The sequence below is a fragment of the Zosterops lateralis genome, assembly GCF_965231275.1.
Source record: "Zosterops lateralis genome assembly, chromosome: 5".
NCBI classification, from domain to species: Eukaryota; Metazoa; Chordata; class Aves; order Passeriformes; family Zosteropidae; genus Zosterops; species Zosterops lateralis.
Window position 1 is genome coordinate 25958716 of NC_139766.1, and position 21423 is coordinate 25980138.

At 36.7% G+C, this 21423-nt stretch overlaps 1 protein-coding gene across 1 annotated transcript in view; it reads right to left on the bottom strand.

Moving 5' to 3' along the window:
- Positions 1-21423, bottom strand: part of CORIN (corin, serine peptidase) — a gene marked incomplete at its 5' end in the record, with an annotated part of 112373 nt that overhangs the window by 8395 nt on the left and 82555 nt on the right. The window contains 6 exons of the mRNA XM_083861509.1: positions 2270-2392; positions 10289-10418; positions 11116-11226; positions 13585-13698; positions 17948-18055; positions 18813-18958. Of these exons, the coding sequence (XP_083717635.1) occupies positions 2270-2392; positions 10289-10418; positions 11116-11226; positions 13585-13698; positions 17948-18055; positions 18813-18958 (732 nt within the window). The remainder of the gene's footprint in view (positions 1-2269; positions 2393-10288; positions 10419-11115; positions 11227-13584; positions 13699-17947; positions 18056-18812; positions 18959-21423) is intronic.

A 21423-nucleotide genomic window follows, 5' to 3' on the forward strand; every position in this document is an offset into this window, starting at 1 on the left:
GATGATTTTTTGTCAAGGGAGGAGAAATCACAGTTAAATCAGCAAGCACTGTTGCCCAACTAGCTGACTGCCTTTTTATTTCCACAATTTTTTCATTCCTAATGTGTACATGCTTTTCTGAGTCAGTTGCAGAGCTGCACTGGACTGGATACAAAGGTCATTTCTTTGCCAGGTAATTCTTTGCAAACTTTAATTCCAGCAGGTAGGCAGTATCTTTAAAACTGCAACCACCTAAAAAGAGGCTGCATTTCATGTTAAATCATAGACACTAATGTGGGCAAAACAACAGTGTCAGCCAGCCCACCAGATTACCTTGAATCTGGAATTTAACCAAACCTTTGTCCCTTGTGTTGCATATACCTCATTCATACACTGTGAAAATCAGTCTGTTTCTCTTCCTGAAAGCCCAGTTCATAAAATTATTATTCTAGAGATGGTAGAGATAGGAAACCAACTTCAGGAAATAAAATTTTGTGCACAATTTTGACAAGCAAAGAAAATATACAGAATGCAACTGAGACCAGCCATGCTCATGTTTTACACTTGTTTCTTTGACTTACCATACAGCCAGCTCTAAACAGAAAACTTCAAGCTTTAATGTGTGCATTGCCTGCACTGTTGTGTGTTTGTTAGTTCTTGGCCAAGCTCCCATTAGTCCAGAAGCCTGGCAACTCCTTTAAACATACAACATATTCCACAGCACAAACATTTTCCATGCTGCAGCTGATCCAGATGAATACACCTAGACTGCAGGGCTCAGGAGCACTTCCCAGTAATCTGGACTGGATGCCTGATGCAGCCAAAACAAAAACAGCCTCACCCTTCATGCACCCTTCCCCCTTAGCTTCTCTCTTCTTGTTATCCATTTTCTGAATTCAGGGGGACTGGAACATCTGTTTTCTACATGTAACTTTCACTTATGCAATAAATATAACAATAATCCTCATTACCAATGTTTTCTCTCCTTTAACTTGCACTTTGGGCAAAACTAAATCTTTTGCAACTAGAATTTGTAACTCAGAGGCTCCAGATCCATTACCTCATATGTCTCCTAGAAGACCTCTTTCAAAAATGTCAAAAAGTACCTTGAAATTTCTGCTTTGCACTTTAGTGACTGAACAGAATATGATTGTGGATCTGCCTTTGCATCTGGTCACAACCCAAGGTGTTTATTCTTGTATTACTCTGGAGAAAAGCATTTAGATACTGTTAGGCTAGAGGAAAAAAGACAGTGAGAAAGGAAAATCAAAGAGTTAAAAAGACAACTTTCAAGTATCAGGCACTGTTCAGTAATGGCCTTTCTAGATGAAGAACTATAAGTTAACTAAAAGGAACGGGAGAAATGCTAATGTAAAACAGAACAGGTTCAAAACTGATGAAAGAAAGCAAAATTAGGTCCTTGCCAGGCACAATCTTTATACTATTCTGCTACTAGGGAAAACTTTGAGCATTGAAAATAATGGAGCCAAGCAAAAGAAAAATAGGTTTCTTCCTCAGATTTTTGTCTTCACATTATTGTATCTCTGCAGTTACTAAAGACAATCTTTTCTTATGAAACAGAAGGGTTTTCTATGGAAGAAGGATGTTCTGAAAGCTCCTGGGCATTTCAAAGAGAACAGGGAAACCATGAATCTGCTTTTTGAAGAATGCAGTTGCCAATGGGGGTTAGATGTCTCCCCCAGTTTTGCCCTGAATTTCTAGTTCACTGGCTCTTCAAAGTCACACTTTGAATGTCTCAACCATGAGATTCTGGCTTCTCATTAGTAACTGAACCCAGTTTAGCTGGGTTAAGTAAACCATCATCTGAAGCCAGAGCTAAGGAAACCTACTCTAAGTGGATATAGCCTCTACTGAAGAAGCCGTGGTTCTCCAAATTAATGAATCCAGACTACATGGGCTGCAGAGGATGGTAAGATGTTGCTGCAGATTTTGCTATATAATACTTGCTCAACTTTCTTGCTCAGCAGAGATTTAACAGAGCTGTTTGGTCCAGGTGCTTCAAGGAAGGGCATCACCTCTGTATCACTCAAATGCTGTTTTTCTACTCTAACGGGCCCCTGAGGATTCACAGAATGGTCTCAAAAGCGACTGCAGTGATTGTAGACACTAAAATAATTGTACACTGTATCTTAACAACTTACATGAGTATGTGTTGGGATTTACACACAGATACCACGGATAAAAAGAGCTTGCCAAAGAGCTTGTCATCCTGCATTGATAAGGGACCACCTACAGCAGTGAAATAGGTCTTTTTTTACCTGTTACTTACCCATTCACTAGAAGTGCGTGTAAAGTGGATGCATTTTTATTCTTCCAGTCCGAGGGCAGATTCAGCCATTTTTGGTCTTGCATTTGCTCATTCTCTATTACAATTTCTGTTTTGGATGGTCCTCTGAAACACACGAAAGACATTGATAGAACTTCTGGTACGTTTCTATGTTACAGTTATGAAGATGAAGAAGCCCTAACATATCTGTTTCCTCCAAGGATACATGTCTGGATGATATGGCAAAGCCACAAGTGGCAGATATACAGTTAGAAGAATGAAATCACCCCGAGAAGCCAGGCCAGCCAACATATGACTGTCACATTGTATTTCCCAACAACAGCAGAACTGGGATCGGGAACAGCAAGAATCTTCAGGTGGCATTTCCTGTAATGCACATTGATACTGTTTCAACAGGTTCTTGGCCTCCCAAAATGTGGGGAAAAAAAAAAAAAAAAGACCTTCATATGTAAAAGAGGTAACAGAAAAAATATCTTCTTACATTCCTGTCATTGGAAATCCATTAAAATTTTACAGTAAAGAGCAATCTAGGTCTTGTTAATTAGACTTGAGAGTATCTCCAAAGTCCAAGCTGCCTGCTTTGCAAAGCAGAACAAATCACTAGTGACGATGTCAAGCCCGTTCTTCTGCAACAACCTAACAAATATGTCAGGGTTAGAATGGTTCACCAGGAGATATTTTCATATATCCACTTCCTCAGTCTAGTTATTGCCTGACAGACTCAAGAAATTGCTATTTTATTAAACCTTGACTGCCAAATGGAAAAAAATAGAGCATTTCTAAATTACTTGTCACACAGTTTTCTAACACAGAACCATTCATGATTAGCCATCAATCCCAGTCAAAGGCCAAATTATAAATGCTAATTCATTGAAAAGAGAATGAGAGAATTTCAGAAAAACTGTGGTGTGTCCTTAAATTTGCCTCTGAACCAAATCTCTCATGATAGTACCTGGTAATTCCAGACAAAATATTAGTTTGTATTTAAGTCCAATTCTCAATACTGACTATATTTCTTTTTAAAAAAATCTTTACAAAATACCAACATTCTTTACCCACTTGATTGCATAAACTAACAGAGATCAAAGGAATTCTGTTTTATGGTAAACTTTTCAGTATAACCATATGGAAACATTTATTTTCAACACAGCTGGCAGAATAAACCAAAGTTTGAGGTCACAGCCCTGGACCCTGCCTGTTACATGACTTATTTTTCAGAACATTCTCTGGGCATATTAAGCAAATATCATTCCATGATCTACTAACCAGAATGTGCAGGCATATGTTTGCTGTAAAAGGAGTTTTCTTTCTCAGTGCCTGCTTTTAGCATACACATAAAGATCTTCTCTCTTCCGTATTTCCCAGCCTTTTTCCTACCAAACACATGCAAACCATTTTCTTACAACAACATTCTGCCTTATGATCTTCTCTGAACAATGATGTTCACTATTTCATAACTTTGTTGAGTGGTATTTTATGAACTTGCAAACAGTGTCTGACCTATAAAATATGTAACTCAAAAATATGCAAAAAGGTGCAAATATCATGCCACTTGATGAATCCAAATCATCAAGTGGCATATAAAATACCAGATTGTTTTGATGAAGCCTGCAGTTCTGAATTACAGATTAGAGTTATGCTACAATCAGAACTAAGGAGATAATGTACCTTCTAAATCAAGGTAACAACCTACAAAACACTTACACCTGCATGAAATTTTATAATTATTTTACTTTGCAAAGGTAGTATCATATCTATACCTTTCTTCTTTGATGGTCGCAGCTTGATATAAAACACTCAAAACCAGGATACCTTAATTTATATCTTTAGAATGGCTTCTATATTTATGTTCCCCCCTTGATCTTGCTTATAAAAAAATTTCTTTTAGATAGGCAAGAGCCGCCACTTGCCTCCTTTCATCTATTTAATGAAAAATAGCCAGAATACAGGGGAAGAAAGAGCCTCATTTCTAGATGAAGAAAGCTGGAGACAATGGTCAGCATTTGTGTAGAGACCAGAGCATTCTCAGAATTGCTAGAGAATGAGAGAACATGAGCTAAAAATCTTAGGAGTAAAGATTCAGGCTGGTGAGAGTTTCTAAGCGTGATACTTTCAGATGGGCTGCTGGACGAGAAGAACGCAGTCTGTGTTCTACATTATAAATGTGTTCTCAGTGCAGAAAAATAATGTTTCATTAGATAATCTGCACAATGGAAATATTTAATAAAAAGTTTTCATAGTGTTCTAGTCTGTTACCTGCGGATCACTGTGCACAGCAGTTAAAGTTTACAGTGAAAAATTAGCATTATGACTTGCATACTAAATTATAATGAAAAACAAAGAAAACAAACTAGAAGACAGGGACTAATTTTAGGTTATGAAGTTCATCATTCTGTTTGTAACACATTTAGGATACTTCTGTACAGCAATGTTTTCAATACCTTATTCTCTCTATTCTGTTTGGAAAAACTCTTTCAAATGTATTAAATTGCAAGTTTAGAATAAAGAATAATCCAGAAACTGGATTATTTCTTGCTTTCAAGTAATAGTGACATGCTTTAGTTTAGTTTCTATAATTCCATTCTTGTAGGCCTCATGTGACAAGCAGGTTTGAGAAAGGAAGCCTTGAGTTAGGCCAGAAGGCAATGGATTACACACATATGGGTACTAATTTAAAACAAATTACGCCTATTTCAGAGCTGGACCAGCATCTGTTTCCTGTTTGTATGTATTGGTTAAAATGTTTCTTGGTCTTGAGCAGAATTCTCTAAAACCACAGCTGTGCCATAGAATATGGAGTAGAAGATCAAAACCTTGATTTTAGCAGCATTAAAATCAGAGATAGCTGAAATTTTGAAGTGAAAACACTTTGAAACATAGAAATTAAAAGTAACTACTGCATGGATAGAAAAAATAAACACCTATGATTAATTATTCTTAAAAGTTTTCGGTAGAAATTTGGTAATCACTGTGCTATTTTCAAGTTTCAAAATCTCTCAGTCCTACCTCCTAGTCAAACCTATGAAGAATCAGTTAACTACACTGAAAAAAAAATTGCTTGCTTTGCATGCTGGGATAGAGTTCATTTTCTTGTCAGCTAGTATGGGATTGTGTTTCAGATTTGTGCTGAAAACAGTGTCAATAATAGAGGGCTGATTTCGTGCTTGCTGAGCAGGGCTTACCCAGAGTGAAAGCCTTTTCTGCTCCTCACCCCACTGAAGCAGCAATGGGGCTGCACAAGGGCTCAGAAGGGGCCACAGCCAGGACAGCTGACCACACGTCTCCAAAGGGATATTCCACATCACACGGCTTCATGTTCAGTATGCAAAGTGGGAGGAAGGAGAAGGAAGCTGGGGGGAGATGTTTGGAGTGACGGCATTTGTCTTCACAGGTGAAGCACCCTGTTTTCCTGGAGGATGGCTTAACAGCTGCCTGCCCGTGGGAAGTGGTGAATGAATTCCTTGTTCTACTGTGCTTGTGTGCATGCCTTTTGCTTTAGCTATTAAACTCTTTATCCCAAACCATGAGCCTTCTTATTTCTAATCTTCTGAATTGTCTTCCCCTGCCCAGCAGGAGGAGTCAGCAAGCAGCTGTGCAGGGCTGAGTGCTGGCTGGCATTAAACCTCAACACTGTTCTCCGAGTCTGTAAATTACAGGTTTTATATAGTATCATTTTATAGCTAAACCTAAAAAAAGACCAACTGGGAGCATCTAAAGTTAAAGCTTAAAATAAAATCTAGATTTTCTTAGCTGGAAGTATTAATTCAACTTCAAATTAAATGTGAAGTCCTTCATTTAAAGTCAATTAGCTTTTCATTTTAAAAATAAGAAGAATGTATTTCAGAGAAAAATATTTTGAAACAAAATTTTAGTTGTTTAATTTCAAAAATTTTAAACAAATACCTTGATTTTTAAACCTTTTTTCCCCCCTGTAATGAAACTGAATTTAAACAAAATTCACTTGTTTCTTTGTTCAACATCATCCTTTACAGAATTATTAATCACTAAGAAATGTTCCCATAGTGTAATTTATGCTGGTTTTTTCAAGACATGTAACAAATTTATTCTTTTATTACTAATTTCTTCTTTTCTTATCTCTAACAGAACTTGAGAGCCATAGTCTCATAGGCATTTTTAAATTTTTGAGAGCTTACTTTCTATATCTAACTGACATCATTTCATGAGCTAAGATAACCTTTGAAAGGATGCCTGTTTAATGATATCTGTTTAATGATACAAGGTTTATGTGCAGAGGATGTCTTTCATTAGGATGCTTGGTAAGAATTCAGGAGAGGATGTGGAGGTCAAATAAGACTTTCCTGAATTACACAGCCGAAAGAGCAAAACTGAAGGAAGATCTATTTGCCTGAAAGCTTGTCTGATAAAGGATGCTGTGCTTCTTGCAGTCCTTGCCCCCCTCAAGGTCTTAAATCATGTCATTAAATTATAGAATAGGTTGCTCAGAGTCCCATCCAACCTGACCTTGAGTATTTCCAGGAATGGGGTGTCTGACATTTCTCTGGGTGACCTGTTCCAGTGTTTCACCATCCTCATTGTGAAAACTTTATTCCTTATGTCTAGTCTAAATCTAGGCTATTTTAGTTTCAGTAAAAAAAACCCAAACAAATCCAAAACATCATGCATCACACAACACATTTCATGAGCTGTGCTATGAAAAACTGTAAAATCACATTGTCTGCAGAACTGGAATTGGCAAACGGCCAGGAAAACTGCTTGCATTTTGTGAAATGGGCAGAATTAACTTTAATGTTGCTACAGAGTCAAGGTTTATATGTTCCAAACAGACAGGCTGTTGTAGTTGTTGTAGAAAAATGTGTATTCTGTAAAATGTGTTACCATTAGCAGTTAAGTTAACCTAACTTTAACCACTATCATTTATTTATCTCCATTTAGTTTTTTCTCACATTAATTTAGCCTAAAGTATTAAAATATCTGTTATTTTTAAATAACTAAAATATCCAAAATCTGTTAGAAAGGCATTGCCTTTCTATTTTAAACATTACCACACTATATAGTAATTCGGAGTTTTTATTTGGCAAAGCACCAGACAGTTATAAAAAATAGTTTTATAACTATTTTTAGCAGAGCTTTACAGAAAATAAAAATTCCAAATGCTACCTTTTGTTGTAATTCCTCTTCTAAGGCATTGATAAGTTTTCAGTTTGATATCTCACATGTATTTGTTCTCTAAGAGGAAACAGGAGAGCTATTCAAACAAAATCAAGTGTTGTTGTAAGTAATTATTAAAGAAATCTGCACAGCTACAAAACTGGGTGGTTCTGCAGTGTGGTCTAATGTGGACAGAATTTGTATATTCACAGCTTTAATTTTCTGGAGGAGTAAAATGAAGTTCCCATTGGGAATACTTGCACAAAAGCACTGCATAGAACATTTTATATTTATTTATTAGTCTTTTAAATGTAACAAGCAGAAATTTTATCATTACTTGAGTTCTGTGCAATATATGGTCTAATTTACCTGCACCCTCAATGGTGAGCAGAAAGAGCTTAAAAACATCACTGTTATCAACTTCACATTCAGCCATTCTTGTTATAAGTCAATTAAATAATGTATACAGGACATAAATGCCAAGTTCATAGCTTCAGATCAGATTTCACCATGGCATGAAACTCCAATTATTCAGTCTTCCATTTCACCATATAGGAAACATTACCCTCTGTGACATTTTCACTGAATCCCTAAGCAATGTTAACAAATGAATTAAATAACTATATTACTCATATTACTCGTTTCGGAAATCAGTTCTGGTAACACATTATAATCTTTGTTTCTGTTATGGCTTTTCGAAGTTAATTTATTGTATTTTTGGCAGTGCCACTCCACAAAATCTTGGAGAATAGCTAAGAAAATCAGGCTTCAGGTGATTGACAAAATTGGGCATTAAGAAACGAATGACAAACACTAGTCTGGTCTTCTGAAGTACTGCAAGAAATAATTAGAAATTAGTATTGGAGTCAAACTGCAGTTGCAGACTTCAGATTTGAATTTCCCACTCCCCTTGATACAATTAACTGTCACTAGTAAATTATCTTGTAGAAAAATTGATTTGTAGAATATGTCACCCCATTAGAAAATGGACTTGGGAGATTTAAGAACCAATTTTGTCCCTTACATTTCTTAAAAGTGTAGGATTGATAACACCTGTTAGCAAACATCAGTGAAGAAGCAGGAAGGTGTAGGTTTCTACTCATGCTGATTTCAGCCTAGGCACACCTCTTAAAAAAGGAGGGAATCAGAAGTGTTGTCATAGTTTAATACTTTTTCATTTTCCCAGCAGCAAGCATCATGGGAAAGAAAAGCAAATTTTATGTTAGGACCAATGGCAAGATGAACATAAGCCAGCAGTGCCCTGGCAGCCAGGAGAGCCAACCCTGTCCTGGGGTGCATCAGGCACAGCATGGCCAGCTGGAAAGGGAGGGGACTGTCCCCTCTGCTCTGCACTGGGGTGGCCCTACCTTGAGTATTGTGTGCAGTTTTGGGTGCCACAAGTATAAGAAAGGCATTAAACTATTAGAGTGCATCCAAAGGATGGCTGTGAGGATGGTGAAGGGTCTGGAAGGGAAGCTGTATGAGGAGTTTCTGAGATCAGTTGGTTACCTCAGGAGGGTAAGCAGCAGGAAAGACACTGATCTCTTTAATCTTGTGACCAGCTACAGAACTCAAGGGAAAGGTATGAAGTGTCAGGGGAAGTTTAGGTTAGGTTACAGGGAAAGGTTTTTCAGCCTTTCAGAGATGGCTGGGCACTGGAACAGGCTCCCCAGGGAAGTGGTCACAGCATCAAGCCTGTCTGCGTTCAAGAAGCATTTGGACAATGTTCTCAGGCACGGGGTGTGATTGGGTGTCCTATGTAGGACCAGGAGTGATACTGATGGATCCCTTCCAACTCAGTACATTCTAAGTCTATAAAGCTTTATTAGGATGCTATATAAAGCTAAAGCATAAAGATAATGCAAATATTTTTAGATACACTAAACTAGGTAGAGGAGTATAAAATTGCTGTGTGTCAGAATGGCAGGCAGTCCATTTACAGGTGGTTTTAACTCAGGGCATCTGTTAGAATGGATGTCAAGGATCCCCGCAGTGCAAGACTCTACAGAGTTAAATGCTGACTCCCTAACCCAGGGTCTTTATCCTCCTGTGTACTTTGAGAAAGGTACAAAGAACATGCCTGTCAGTATGTATAGTGGAGAAAAGCAAACAGAAAAGACACTTTGTAATTCAGTCTGGCCATCAGACACTGGCAAAAGATAGCCTTATATACCATCAGATATGCCTTTTCCTAGTAAGAGACAGCTGTGAATATCATAACAGCAGAATATATATAAATAATATCTAGAATATAGAATATAATTATATATATATATAAATTTGTTTTTTATCCAATGGTTATATTTTTCAGCAATTATTCCACAATTTAGTGCATGCAATAAGATACTTAGAGGCTATTTCTTTTTCTGAGTTCCATACAGAAACCCTCTCTTGAACAATTTGTTGTTCAGAGATGCCCAAGTTAAATACATCCGCTTGTCTAACTTGCAGTATTTATTGCAGAATGCAAATAAATTAAGATGATTTTTCCTGTATTTCCCAAGTCTGCTTTAATTCTTTAGGAAGAAACGGAGTATTACATTGCCAAACAATTCTGAGCCTCAGCAATAACGTTCAAGTAATGAACATTCTCAGCAATAATGTTCAAGTACTGAGACTTGGCAAAACACCATTATCTTTTCAAAACACTCTTTTAATGACAATCATGTAATGTTTTTAAAGTGGTGAAAGTGCCTAGATTTTAGTGAAATTCTGTTCCTGCAATAGTTCACAAAATTTTGTTACCTCTTTTCTCTGTGAACCATTTCCACACTAGGTATAACATTGCAGTGATCAGTGATAGTTCACATCTAACTCCAGCAATCCAGTTGTCCTAAGAAATTCATCAAAGCTACAAACTACTGACCTTACCCTAAACCCATCTGATTGCAGGCCAGTTGGCTTAAGTTTTCTTCCCACTCATCAGCACAAACATGGTTATCAGCACCTGACCTGTGAACGGTCAGGAGCATCAAGGAATTTGTGTTTTTAGAGAGTGTAACTGGAAAGAAAAAAAGGAAGAAAATTTCAGTATTATTTCAAACAGTTTTATAGGTGGAAAACTGAAGACATACAACTACATTCCAGATCCTTCCAAGTTGCTGGCACTTTTCCTAGCTCTACATGCTGAATAGCTATGCAATTTAAAACCAAGGCAAGTGTAGTTATCAGAACCTTAACAGCACGAGACACTGAACAGCAAAGGATTCAAGACTGTAAGAATAAACCCAAATACTTCTAATTCACCAGCACAGATTCACATGGGTTGCTGATAGCCTTAATTTTATAGTCCTAATCTAGTTAGATAATCTAGATAGAAAGACCATCACTACTTCTTCTCTCTTAATCTGCATATAAAAGTTCAGGAACCACTTTTGTTACATGGAAAAAACGATTCTCTAATAGTCCTTCCAAATCTCAACGTCTTCTTAATCTCTCCTCTATCCACCATACTTTACATAAATCATCTACATATTTTCTTCCTATATCACTTTTCTTATACCTTTGCACTGTGACACTTCACACAGAGCTTTTGCTTTCTCTTTTGCTCACTTCCTTGCATGTTTCCCAACCTCATCCCAGTCTTCTCTTGGCTAATAGAGGGAGCACCTCTCCACTACTGTATTCTGAGTTAAATCACCAGTGATTACTACCATCACCCAAACACCACTTTGAGGCACCACACAGCAGAAACTTACCACAGTCCCATTCATCTGAGCTGTCACTGCAGTCTGCCTGCCCATCACACCAGAGTTCACGTGGCACACATTCATGATTGGCACATTCAAGTTCATTCTCTTCACAAAATGCTGCAAAGACAAAAACATGCTTCCTCCTTAGAAAGACATGATCAAAGTGAAATTCACATTGAGACGAAAAATTGAGAAGGAGAGGGAAGGTAGGTACATATCAGATTTATAGAAAAAGTAAGTGAGGCATTTGCAACAAAATTCAGCATGGATACCACTGCTGCAGAAGGTGGTTGCTGCCATGCAGTGACAGAGGGCATTGCAATTCAAAGGGCAGGAAGAGTGTCTACAAATGCAAAATCTGTGATTACCTAGTATCATTTGTGGTCTTGTTATATGAAACCTGTCTAAGCCCCTCAGAAACTGTAAGAGAAAATACTGTTCCATGATTTTTAGCCAAATGATTCAAATTTGCTTAATTCTTCATGGTTTTTGAAAAAATTATTTTACCATAATGGATATCTATTTCATCCACAGCAATTATATATTAATTTTTGAATTTGCTTTCGCTTTTGAATTTTTTTTTTTTTTTTATCTCCACTTTAGAGTTAGAGAACTGCTGTACTGAAAGACAGGTTCCAGTTCACAGCTGGTATCCTTTTGTATAGATTTCCAGAGTCTGTTCAGTATGGGAACCACAAGAGCTTCCATTTGCAAATGACTTTCAGTTTTCCCCTAACAACCTCCCTTCCAAAAGGCAGGTGTGAAGAAGTACAGTACCTTCCTCACTAACACACTTCCAGTTTCTATAAACCCCATCATTAAAGAATTCTGAGACCTGGGGAAGGGCAGAGAGGGGCTGAATGCTTGGGAGGGAGCTGCATTCAGTTGTGCATGTTTGGCTGAAGTACAGCATTTATACTGCCATACAATCCAAGCATTTATTTGCAACACCAGTACAAAAAGTGCCCCCCACAGTGAAAACCATACAGACAGAGCAGGCAGTGCTGTCTACCCCTGATCTTTCTGGCTCTGGAATAAAGCATGCAAAAACTGAAAAAGAACTTTAACTCCATCTTCCAAAGAGAGCATGATTCAAAAACTGAAAACCCTTCGCTAGGAAAACTTTGCTGTCATTTTAGAATATTCAAGCCCCAACTCAAAAGCAGAGAGGAAATATACTCTGGTAATTATAAACTAGCTGAACCTCAGCCCTTCGGTAATCTTTTCTCTATAATGACCTTAATGCGTGATCACAAGGAAACCACTTTAATACCACCTCCACTCTTTGGATTACAGCACAGAGCTTGGAAATTAAATGGTATAACCTTTACAATGAAAAGCAGATTAAGAAATGTTTTGTGAGATTCAGCTTCCCAAAAAGAAACAAAGTTTGATCTAGCGATACATGCAGCCTGCTGTTCATTTTGGCAGACATATTCATAGGTTTCACTTAGCACATAAAATGTGCCTACTATTCTGCTTCTACCAACAGAAATCCAGAGACTCGGGAGCAACTTCTTTTAAATCACAAAATTATATCCAAACATCACAGCAAAAATGAAGAAATACCAGGTTTACTCAGAAAATGAAAATTTTTAGTTTTCAACCAACTTTACCAACCAGTGATGCCTCCTTTCTTGTGCAGACTTTCTCCCAGTACGTCTTTTCTACTTCCTTGTCTTGGGAACATGCTCATACACCACATTTTCTCAAGAGAAGAGAATTGAGAGTACCACTAATATATTAATGAAAGTGGAGCTAACATCTTTGGGCGCTCACTCCCAACTTAGTACGCAGGGTGGGAGCCTGCAAAGCAGCTGCTGCTTGCAGATGTTTCACTACTTCCCATCTCATTCTCAGATGGAAACAGTGGAAACAGAATTGAGGGCAGCCCCCACAGTGGACCAGGGGGCCTGCTACACACTGCCAGCATTTTGAACAGACTTACACTGTGCACATGGACAGCGTGCCCATGCCTCCAGTGTAAGGTAAGGAGTTTTTTATCCTCATTGTTACCACAGTTTGGATTGTAGAAGAAATCTGTGGAGCCAAGTAGGGAGGCAGAATCTAAGAAATGTCAATCAGGAAAGAAACTAAATAAGGAAGCGAGACATATGGCATTTACCAAAAAATAGATCAGAAGTAAAATCAAGTAGAAATCAAGGGGAAAATGAGCAGTGAGCAGCTATGAGCTATGCCTGTATGGAATGAAGTTGAGGAAACTTGGGAGAAGAAGTCAAAAATCTACAAGGAATCAAAGTACAAAGGCACAAGAGCAAGGAGGGATAAGGAGACAGACAGCAAAGATCCAAGGACAACAAGGACACAAGATAAGGAAAGAGAGAAAATGGTGCCATAGAATGACTAAGTCTGTCTGCCTATAGAAAGCATAAAACATTTTTACTTTGATTTTATTTTGCACCCCAAAAATGTGATCCGCCTTTTAAGGGGGTAAAAAACTGCATGAGTCCTTACAGCAATTCTTTTCATCCATCCTGTCAGGGCAGTCTGGGAAACCATCACAGATCATACTGTGTTTGATGCACAGCTTCTTCAAAGGACACTCCCAAAGACCTCTTTCTTTACAACCTGGAGGCAGAGAAGCACAGGTCTGGAATACTTGCATGCAATATTGAATCAACTGTTTTCTTCTTTAAATGTCCTGAAATACACCAAATATTTTCACTTGCAGTATAAATTTTCAAAGGTACCAACAATAGTTACTAATGAAGAAATGGAAATAAGACTGGCACAGTGCACACTTGATAAATGGATCTAAATATTAAAACACTTCATAATACTTCAGTGCTTTTTAAATAATAATTGTATTATGATTATACATTATACATAAGTATAATGATTTAGTCATTAGCTCAATTAGCTCAAAACCCATACACCACTACTCTTAAAATACATTTACTAGTAATATAAGGACTTTTCTAATCCTGAAGTCTGTAGAAATTCCTTGGTCTTTCAAAGGCAAATCTTATAAAAGCATGGAATCTCCATGAAACACTCCAGAAATACATATTTTTTTCCAGCAGTGCTGATGCAGAATCTAACACAGACTCACAATGAAAGGTAGAAAAAGAACTAAATACAAAACTATGTCAAAGTGCTTTGACAGTAAAATTCCTGTTGGTCATCCGAAGGAAATTAAGAATAGCCCAAGCTACATTTTAGAAGATAGTCTTCTCTTGTTTTATTTCACTTTCTATTTCCATCAACTAATAGAGCATTTTATTGTGATACCAGTTTAAATACTTGGACATACTGATGTCCAGCATGTCTGTCACCTGGTTTTATAGGAAGCCATAAAAATGACTAAAAAAGCAGTAAAAATGACCAAAACTAAACATGTTATCCTGACTAAACCAGATTATTTGATTTCCTTGTTTGGCCTGTTCTACTGATGAAACTTTTCATCAGTAAGGGCAAATTCATTTGATAGCTCTGATGTTCATACTTGCAAATAGTTCAGGTATAAATTTAAAAACCAGCACCTCTCTTTGCCTGGACCTGGAACTGTGAAACTGTGTCGGCAGTAAGTTACTAAGCAAATATATTATTTCCAAGGAGTTTTAATTCAGAAGTACATACTTTACAAATATAAACCAGAGAATCCCTACTGGATTACTAGAAAAATCTATTCAGGTTTTAACTGTACCTGGATATGTGAAGTGCTTGGTTTTGTTTAGATTTGAAAGAACACATAAATAAATGTTAAAGCCCAGAGAAATAAATAGCCTTAACCTTTGAAACGAATTCCTCATGATCAAATAACTTTCTTGGGTATCACCACTTTCCAGGTCTCCTTCTTGACAATATTTGTAATAACTGTTAATGAAAAACTACTTGAAATCAAACAAAACCTCTGTGTTATATAGAACAAGGAATGCCATGTTAGGATCTTGATATGAATGTAAAATAAAAATGCTTAAACCCCCCATAATTTATGAACCTTGCAATTTTTTAGCAGTGTTTACAATTCATTAAATACATATTTGCGTTTCCTCTTCATCAGACATTACAGTGTTACACTGTGAAATGTACCAGGACTCTCCAAAACTAATCACAAAGACAAATACAGACAATTCCTTAGGAAAAAATTCACTACTTACTGAATTCAGTGTTCAAATATGCCGTTTTGTTGGTAGAGATCCTCCACCATTTGCAGTATTTATATTTCATCTCTAATTATTTTTCTGACATGCATTTTTAATTCAATGAAAGGGAGGTGAAAATAGAGGTAGGAAAATTTGTCTATATTTACATTACCCCCATCTCAAAAATACATTTTGACAAGAGATATGGTTTCATATATGATCTCATCTTCATTCTTCTTCATAATATGAAGGAATTTACCAATTGTTATCCATATATACATTTCCCACGCAATTATCATTAAATCATTAACATCAAGACCACTATATTTTTCTCTCACCTAAAATGCTACAGGTCCAAACCCAGACTGCAGAAAACAGTGAAAGACAGTATTGGTTATGAATGTTATGTCCTCAATTTCTTTAGTAGGTGTAGGACCCTCTTCTGTTCCCTGCCAGAGGCATTGTTCATCAGCCAGCAATTAATTGCATTCAATTGCAATCAACTATATTTATTATCACAACTCTCGTGACATCTTTGATAACAATATATTTTGGAAATCACCTTTCCTACGCTTAACTGCACTCAGAAGTCTCACTTCCAGTAATCTCAGTCAATTTTTTTCCCCAGATCCCAGTGTAAATGGCACTAAAGTCTCAGGATTTCACTGCAATTGCATGGCTGAGATGTCCTCTCCCAAAGACCATGTGAAAATATGGCAGGGATTGCTAACAGGAGGAGACCGTGGGTGCTGAATACAGCTCTACTCTGCATGGAGAGAGTATACCTCAGTCCCTTTGGACTGTTCTATCTTACATTTTTTGGCCAGAGTAGTCTAAGCATAAGAAAGCATTTTTCAGCCTCCCTCTCCCTGCACTGTAAAGCTGTTCCATGTCTATCATTTAAAGCACTTCAAATACAAGGATTTCAAATTAAATATAAAGTGATTTTTAATGTTAGGAAACAAATTTAGAAGGATAAAGCAAATAAAATTTGAGCTATCCATTTATACATGGAAAGATCATCAAGTTTTGATTTTTTCCTGCACACATGAAATATTAGTAAGTCAGAGACAGTTACTTCTGGAGCTTTACAAGGACTTTTTGTTCTTCAGTAACAGTATTAGCCCTGGTCAATGTAATGTCACTCTGACAGTGGTAATTTCCTAGCTGATACAGTCTTCTGTATTTATAGAAGCTGATAAGAATTCTGCTGATTGCTTGTGACATTCTGTCTAGACTTTAGAGAAAGAGAGATCCACTCGAGAAATGAATGTTACATATTAGAACAATATTTCATATGTTAATGTCTAGGAGAATAAAATTATCCAAAAAGACACACAACATAACTCTAAGGAGTTCAAAATTGGTGGCAACAAAAAATATTTGGCAGGAAGGACAATTGAGACAATTGATTCAAGGTAAAGAGATGTCAAACTCTGAAAGAGTCTCTGTGATCATCAGCTCTGACTTTCCTTTATAATCCAAACAAGAGAATGACCTAATGTTAAATCATATTTCAAAGAACATTTTTTTTTTTTTTTTTCCTTTCTTTCTTTCTTTTTTACAAGGGTGGGGGAAGGGAAAGAAAGAAACAGGAGAGAGAATACAATCATGATCTGGAAACTCCCGGAGACTGAGAATTTATCACACATTGGGGATAAATAAACCCTTGGCTACTGCAAACATTAAAACAATCTGCTTTTTAAAAAGAAGCATTTTATAGGGCTGCCAAGATTGAATTTAGCCTAGCTTCAGCTTTCTGGTGTTGGATTTTATTTTACTGTCTCAGAGGAGTAGAAATTCTCTTAGTGCCACAGTTTTGTTGTTCACATAAACTCTGCTTTCCTCTTAACCCATTCTCAGATATAAAAAAAATACAAAGGTTGTGCACCTTAACCCTACTCTGCTCAAATGTTTTCCAATCCTTTGCTCATAAGCACACCTCTTCTCTAAATCCTTAGCAATGTACAATTATTCTCTTTGCCTCTAGGTATGCCAGGCATGCATGTGGATCTCCCTGAAGGCTGCAGCTTAGTTAATTAAGAAATATTTAGAACTCCCTTCACCTTCTGAAACTGTCCTGCCAGCATGTACAAGGACATGTAGTGACCAAGAGATTTCTTGATTATTTCAGGCTCAATATATCCCCTTAAGTTAAAAGTCAAAGGCATCTATACAAAAAATAAACCCAGAAACATATTGGAGAATAAACTCAAAGGGTATATGCTTGTACTGGTAACTTGAGGTTAACCAATCTGAAGAAAACATGCAGAATGCACTTCAGCAACACAATATATCATAATGATATCTTTTTTCTATACATCCTAACAAGCACATTATCACGTACAAATTTAGAACTACATTCACAGATTCAAGATTTAATCTGCCAGGGAATTACATTTTAGCTCAGTAAAGCCTTCAGCAATATGAAAAAACTAAATCTACAGAAAAATTTGAACTTGATTCTTTAATGAATACTCAAACATCCCAGAGTATGGTTTTCAGAATCTAAATGATCGGTTATCACAAATCGTATTCATGTTGATTAAGAAGGATTCTTGCTATAGTATTTTTACTGATACTGCCTTTAAAAAAACCCAATATTTTTAAACATAAAAAAGGGGGCTTATTCTCTGAACTCTCATGCTACAATTCAAGTAACTGAATAAAACATAAAGCTCATTTTCTAATGCTGCAGCTACCCTGCATTCCAACTCATTGAGTTTATTTACCACAGTTGTCCTCGTCACTGTCATCCTCACAGTCAGCTTGACCGTCACATCTCCTGGAGGCCAGGACACACCGCCCAGAACGGCACTTGAAGTGACTGGGTGAGCATTCTGGCAATGACAACCAACAGGGAGAAACAGGACTCCGTGAGATAAAAGCTTAATCATGACATGGGCACTTATTTATCACCAGGGCTGTTTCAGAAGGGTAAATAACAGGGCTAGAAAGCTTGTGAGACTGGAACTATGTATCAGATGAGATTCTTCATAATTGCACTGGGAAGGTGGTGGAGCAACGTTTTCCAGAGCTCTCCATCACATGCTGCTCTCTATCAAATGTTATTGCTTTGCCAGATCACTGGCATACAATGTTTAGACAGCGGGTATGAATTTCCTAGCTACTCTTCTCACCATTGTGGTGGTGTGTTATGCACTGAAAAAAGTGTAAGAAATTCCCGGGGGGGGGGGGGGGGGGGGGGGGAGAAAATAAACAAACAAACAAACAACAAAACAAAAAAATAGCAAGAGAGATTGGTAATTATGTGTCTTTTTCAACCAGGTATAACTTTCCACTAATTGACCCTTTCACTGCTTCCACCTCATCTCACAGTACCATTTTGGGGCAAAGGAGTGGTACAGAGTTGGCAGATTTTTAAGGAACTCTTTCATTAAGTGCTAGAAATTCCCCAGAGCAAGTAATCCAGCAAAGAACCTTAGAGACAGGCATGGCTGAGCAGGGGAATTCATTTGGAATAATTTCCACAGTTTAAATATTGTAATTTGAAGAGGAGGTATGAAAAAAACAAACACCAGTGAATTTGGGAACCCATTTAAAGCCTTTATTTGCTGTAATATGTATAGGAGATACCTTCTACATCTTCATCTGGTGTTAGACAAGTTTGGTTGTCCAAGTTCTCATCTGGAAACTGAGTGCAGTCTGTATCTTCTGGCCACTGCAGACCTACAATCCCAAGCACAGCCTCACAGCGTTCCTTAGACTGTACACATAATGTCCTGAGGAGACAAAGCAGAATTGCACCAAGTAACAGAATGAATGCCTTAGAAATTCACAGATACTAGAAGTTAATAATCCTAGCCAAAGTTAAAGATGAAGATCAAGAAAAAAGATCAGTTGAATAGATGTTTTAATATGGAAAAAATACATATATCAAAGAATGTTATGGTTGAAACATTATTTTAAGACACTGTTCTGCAGTTATGTCATAAATAGGTTAATAACCAAAGAACTGCTTGTAGACATGCTCTCTTCTGTAAGAGATGGCAGATGGCTAACTGCTCTCCTTCAGGGAAAAAAAACCCAACAATTTTGTACTAGTGAGATGCTACCCTTTCTGATTATGCTACCTCAGAAACCACGTGGTTTCAGAAGGACAAAATATTTAAGCCTAAAAACAATAGAGTGAAGAACCGCCCAGGCAAGTCAATTAAATTAAAACTTTAGAAAAAGCAAAGCTCAGACCAACTCTTGAGGCTGCTGTCAGTTACAGCAACAGAACACCTTCTACATCTCCATCTGGTGTTAGACAAGTTTGGTTGGTCAAGTCAGGGAAAGGCATAAATATAGTCCTTCTGCAGCATTTTTTAACCGTATAAAAGATGGAACTCACTGCAAAGTTTGTTCAATCCACTGAGATTGAAAAATCATCCATCATGTCTCTGAAAATAACCATTGTCAAATGCTTTAAAATTACAAAGAAAAAATGCATAGAAAAATCCCCTAGTGTTTGAAACATTTAACCACTACATTTGTTTGGGATCCTAGCTGTAGGCTGAAAAATATTCAACCAAAGGATCCCTGGGGGATTTTTTGGTTTGGTTTTTTTTTTTTTTTTTTCACTTCCTTTTTAATTTGCCTTTATGTAATTTGATTCATATTTACACATCTTTCTTCTAGAGACACTCCTTTCATGGAAGGCATTTTATTCCACTCATTTTCCTTTGACCTTTTGATGAATGAACTTGTTTATTTTCCTGCAATTAGCTTTAGAAAATGCTGTGACCAAAACCAACAAAACAAATCCATACAGGATTAATTTATTACATTTTATGCACTTTTAGGAGAATAATACAGTATTAATCCACCCAAATTTAATTTTGTTTTGAGGAATTAGATGAAGAGTCAACGTTTTTCCACACCAAACCATTCATCACTGAGTTGAACAACCAGACAGAATGCATTAATGTCAGTCAACCTTGTTATAGACTCTCTCTCTCCTTTTAGACTTTCCTCAATGTCAAAAAGGTTGACTGATACCACTTTATAACCTCACATTTCTGAATGCCAGAAAAAAAACAAAACCCCAACAAAAATTTGATAATATAGCAGAGACATCTAAGCCACTTCTGTCCTGTGTTCTGTGCACACTCAGATCTTTGGTCAAAGCTGACCTTTTCCAAGATATTATAAGCCACTTAGTTGTCTGTCTGTGGTGAAAGAATTAGAACCTATTTAAACTTTAAAGTACGTCTGGACTAGTGCTATCAATGCCTTATCAGAGATGAAGAATAATGTTAAGAAATTGAAAACATACTTGATATATTAATGAATGTTATAAATAAAAGTTTAGTTCTTTCCAAAAAATCTCTTACCTGTGTTCTTTACTTTGAATAAAACTTTATGAAGACTTTTACAGCTAAAAAACAAAGCATGACAGCCAAACTAACATAAAGAACAACAAAAAGCCTTGCAAAGCAGGGACAACTGTTTTATACAGGGGGAGTAAAATTGAAATAATTTAGTTATACCACCTAGAATGAGAAAACAGATCCATGTGCCTGTATTTTAAAACCTACTGCACCTCTGATAAGCTTATATTATTATAGATCCAAAATTATAATATTAATGTGCAATTCATGGTTGTAAAGTACACTGTATTAGCTGAGTTCAGTTTCATATTTACAGGAAAAGACAGGTAAAACAGTACATGTGTCCTGTTAAATTCAACTAATGACTGATATATTCAAACAAGAGGGCAGATATTTTGAAAGTCAACATCAGATTCTCAGAATATAATTTCTGTCCTGAAAATGTAACATTTTCTGTTATCAGAGCTTCAAATTTTAAAGTAGATTTACATTTATAGTGAAATATCAAATTTATTTAATTTTTATTGGTATGAGGTTATTTTTGTTCTCATTTCTAAAATATTTGCAGGTTTTTATATTATATGAGTATCTGAAATTCTTCCTAAAATGTTATTGTTAAGAAGATACTACAGATCTAGTGGGACCTTCAAAGGTGTTCCTTTCCTGATAAAAACACTCTTTATCCATGACCTAACATAAGAGTGAAACCTAAAAAATTACCATAAAAGTAGAGCTCTGAATCCTATGATTTAAAGTTTTATGTTGTATATTTGGTCTAAATTTGATGTTACCCTGTTTTGAGCAGGAAGTTGGACCAGATGACTTCCACAGGTTCCTATCAAATTAAACTGTTATGTGTTTTCTATAAAGTT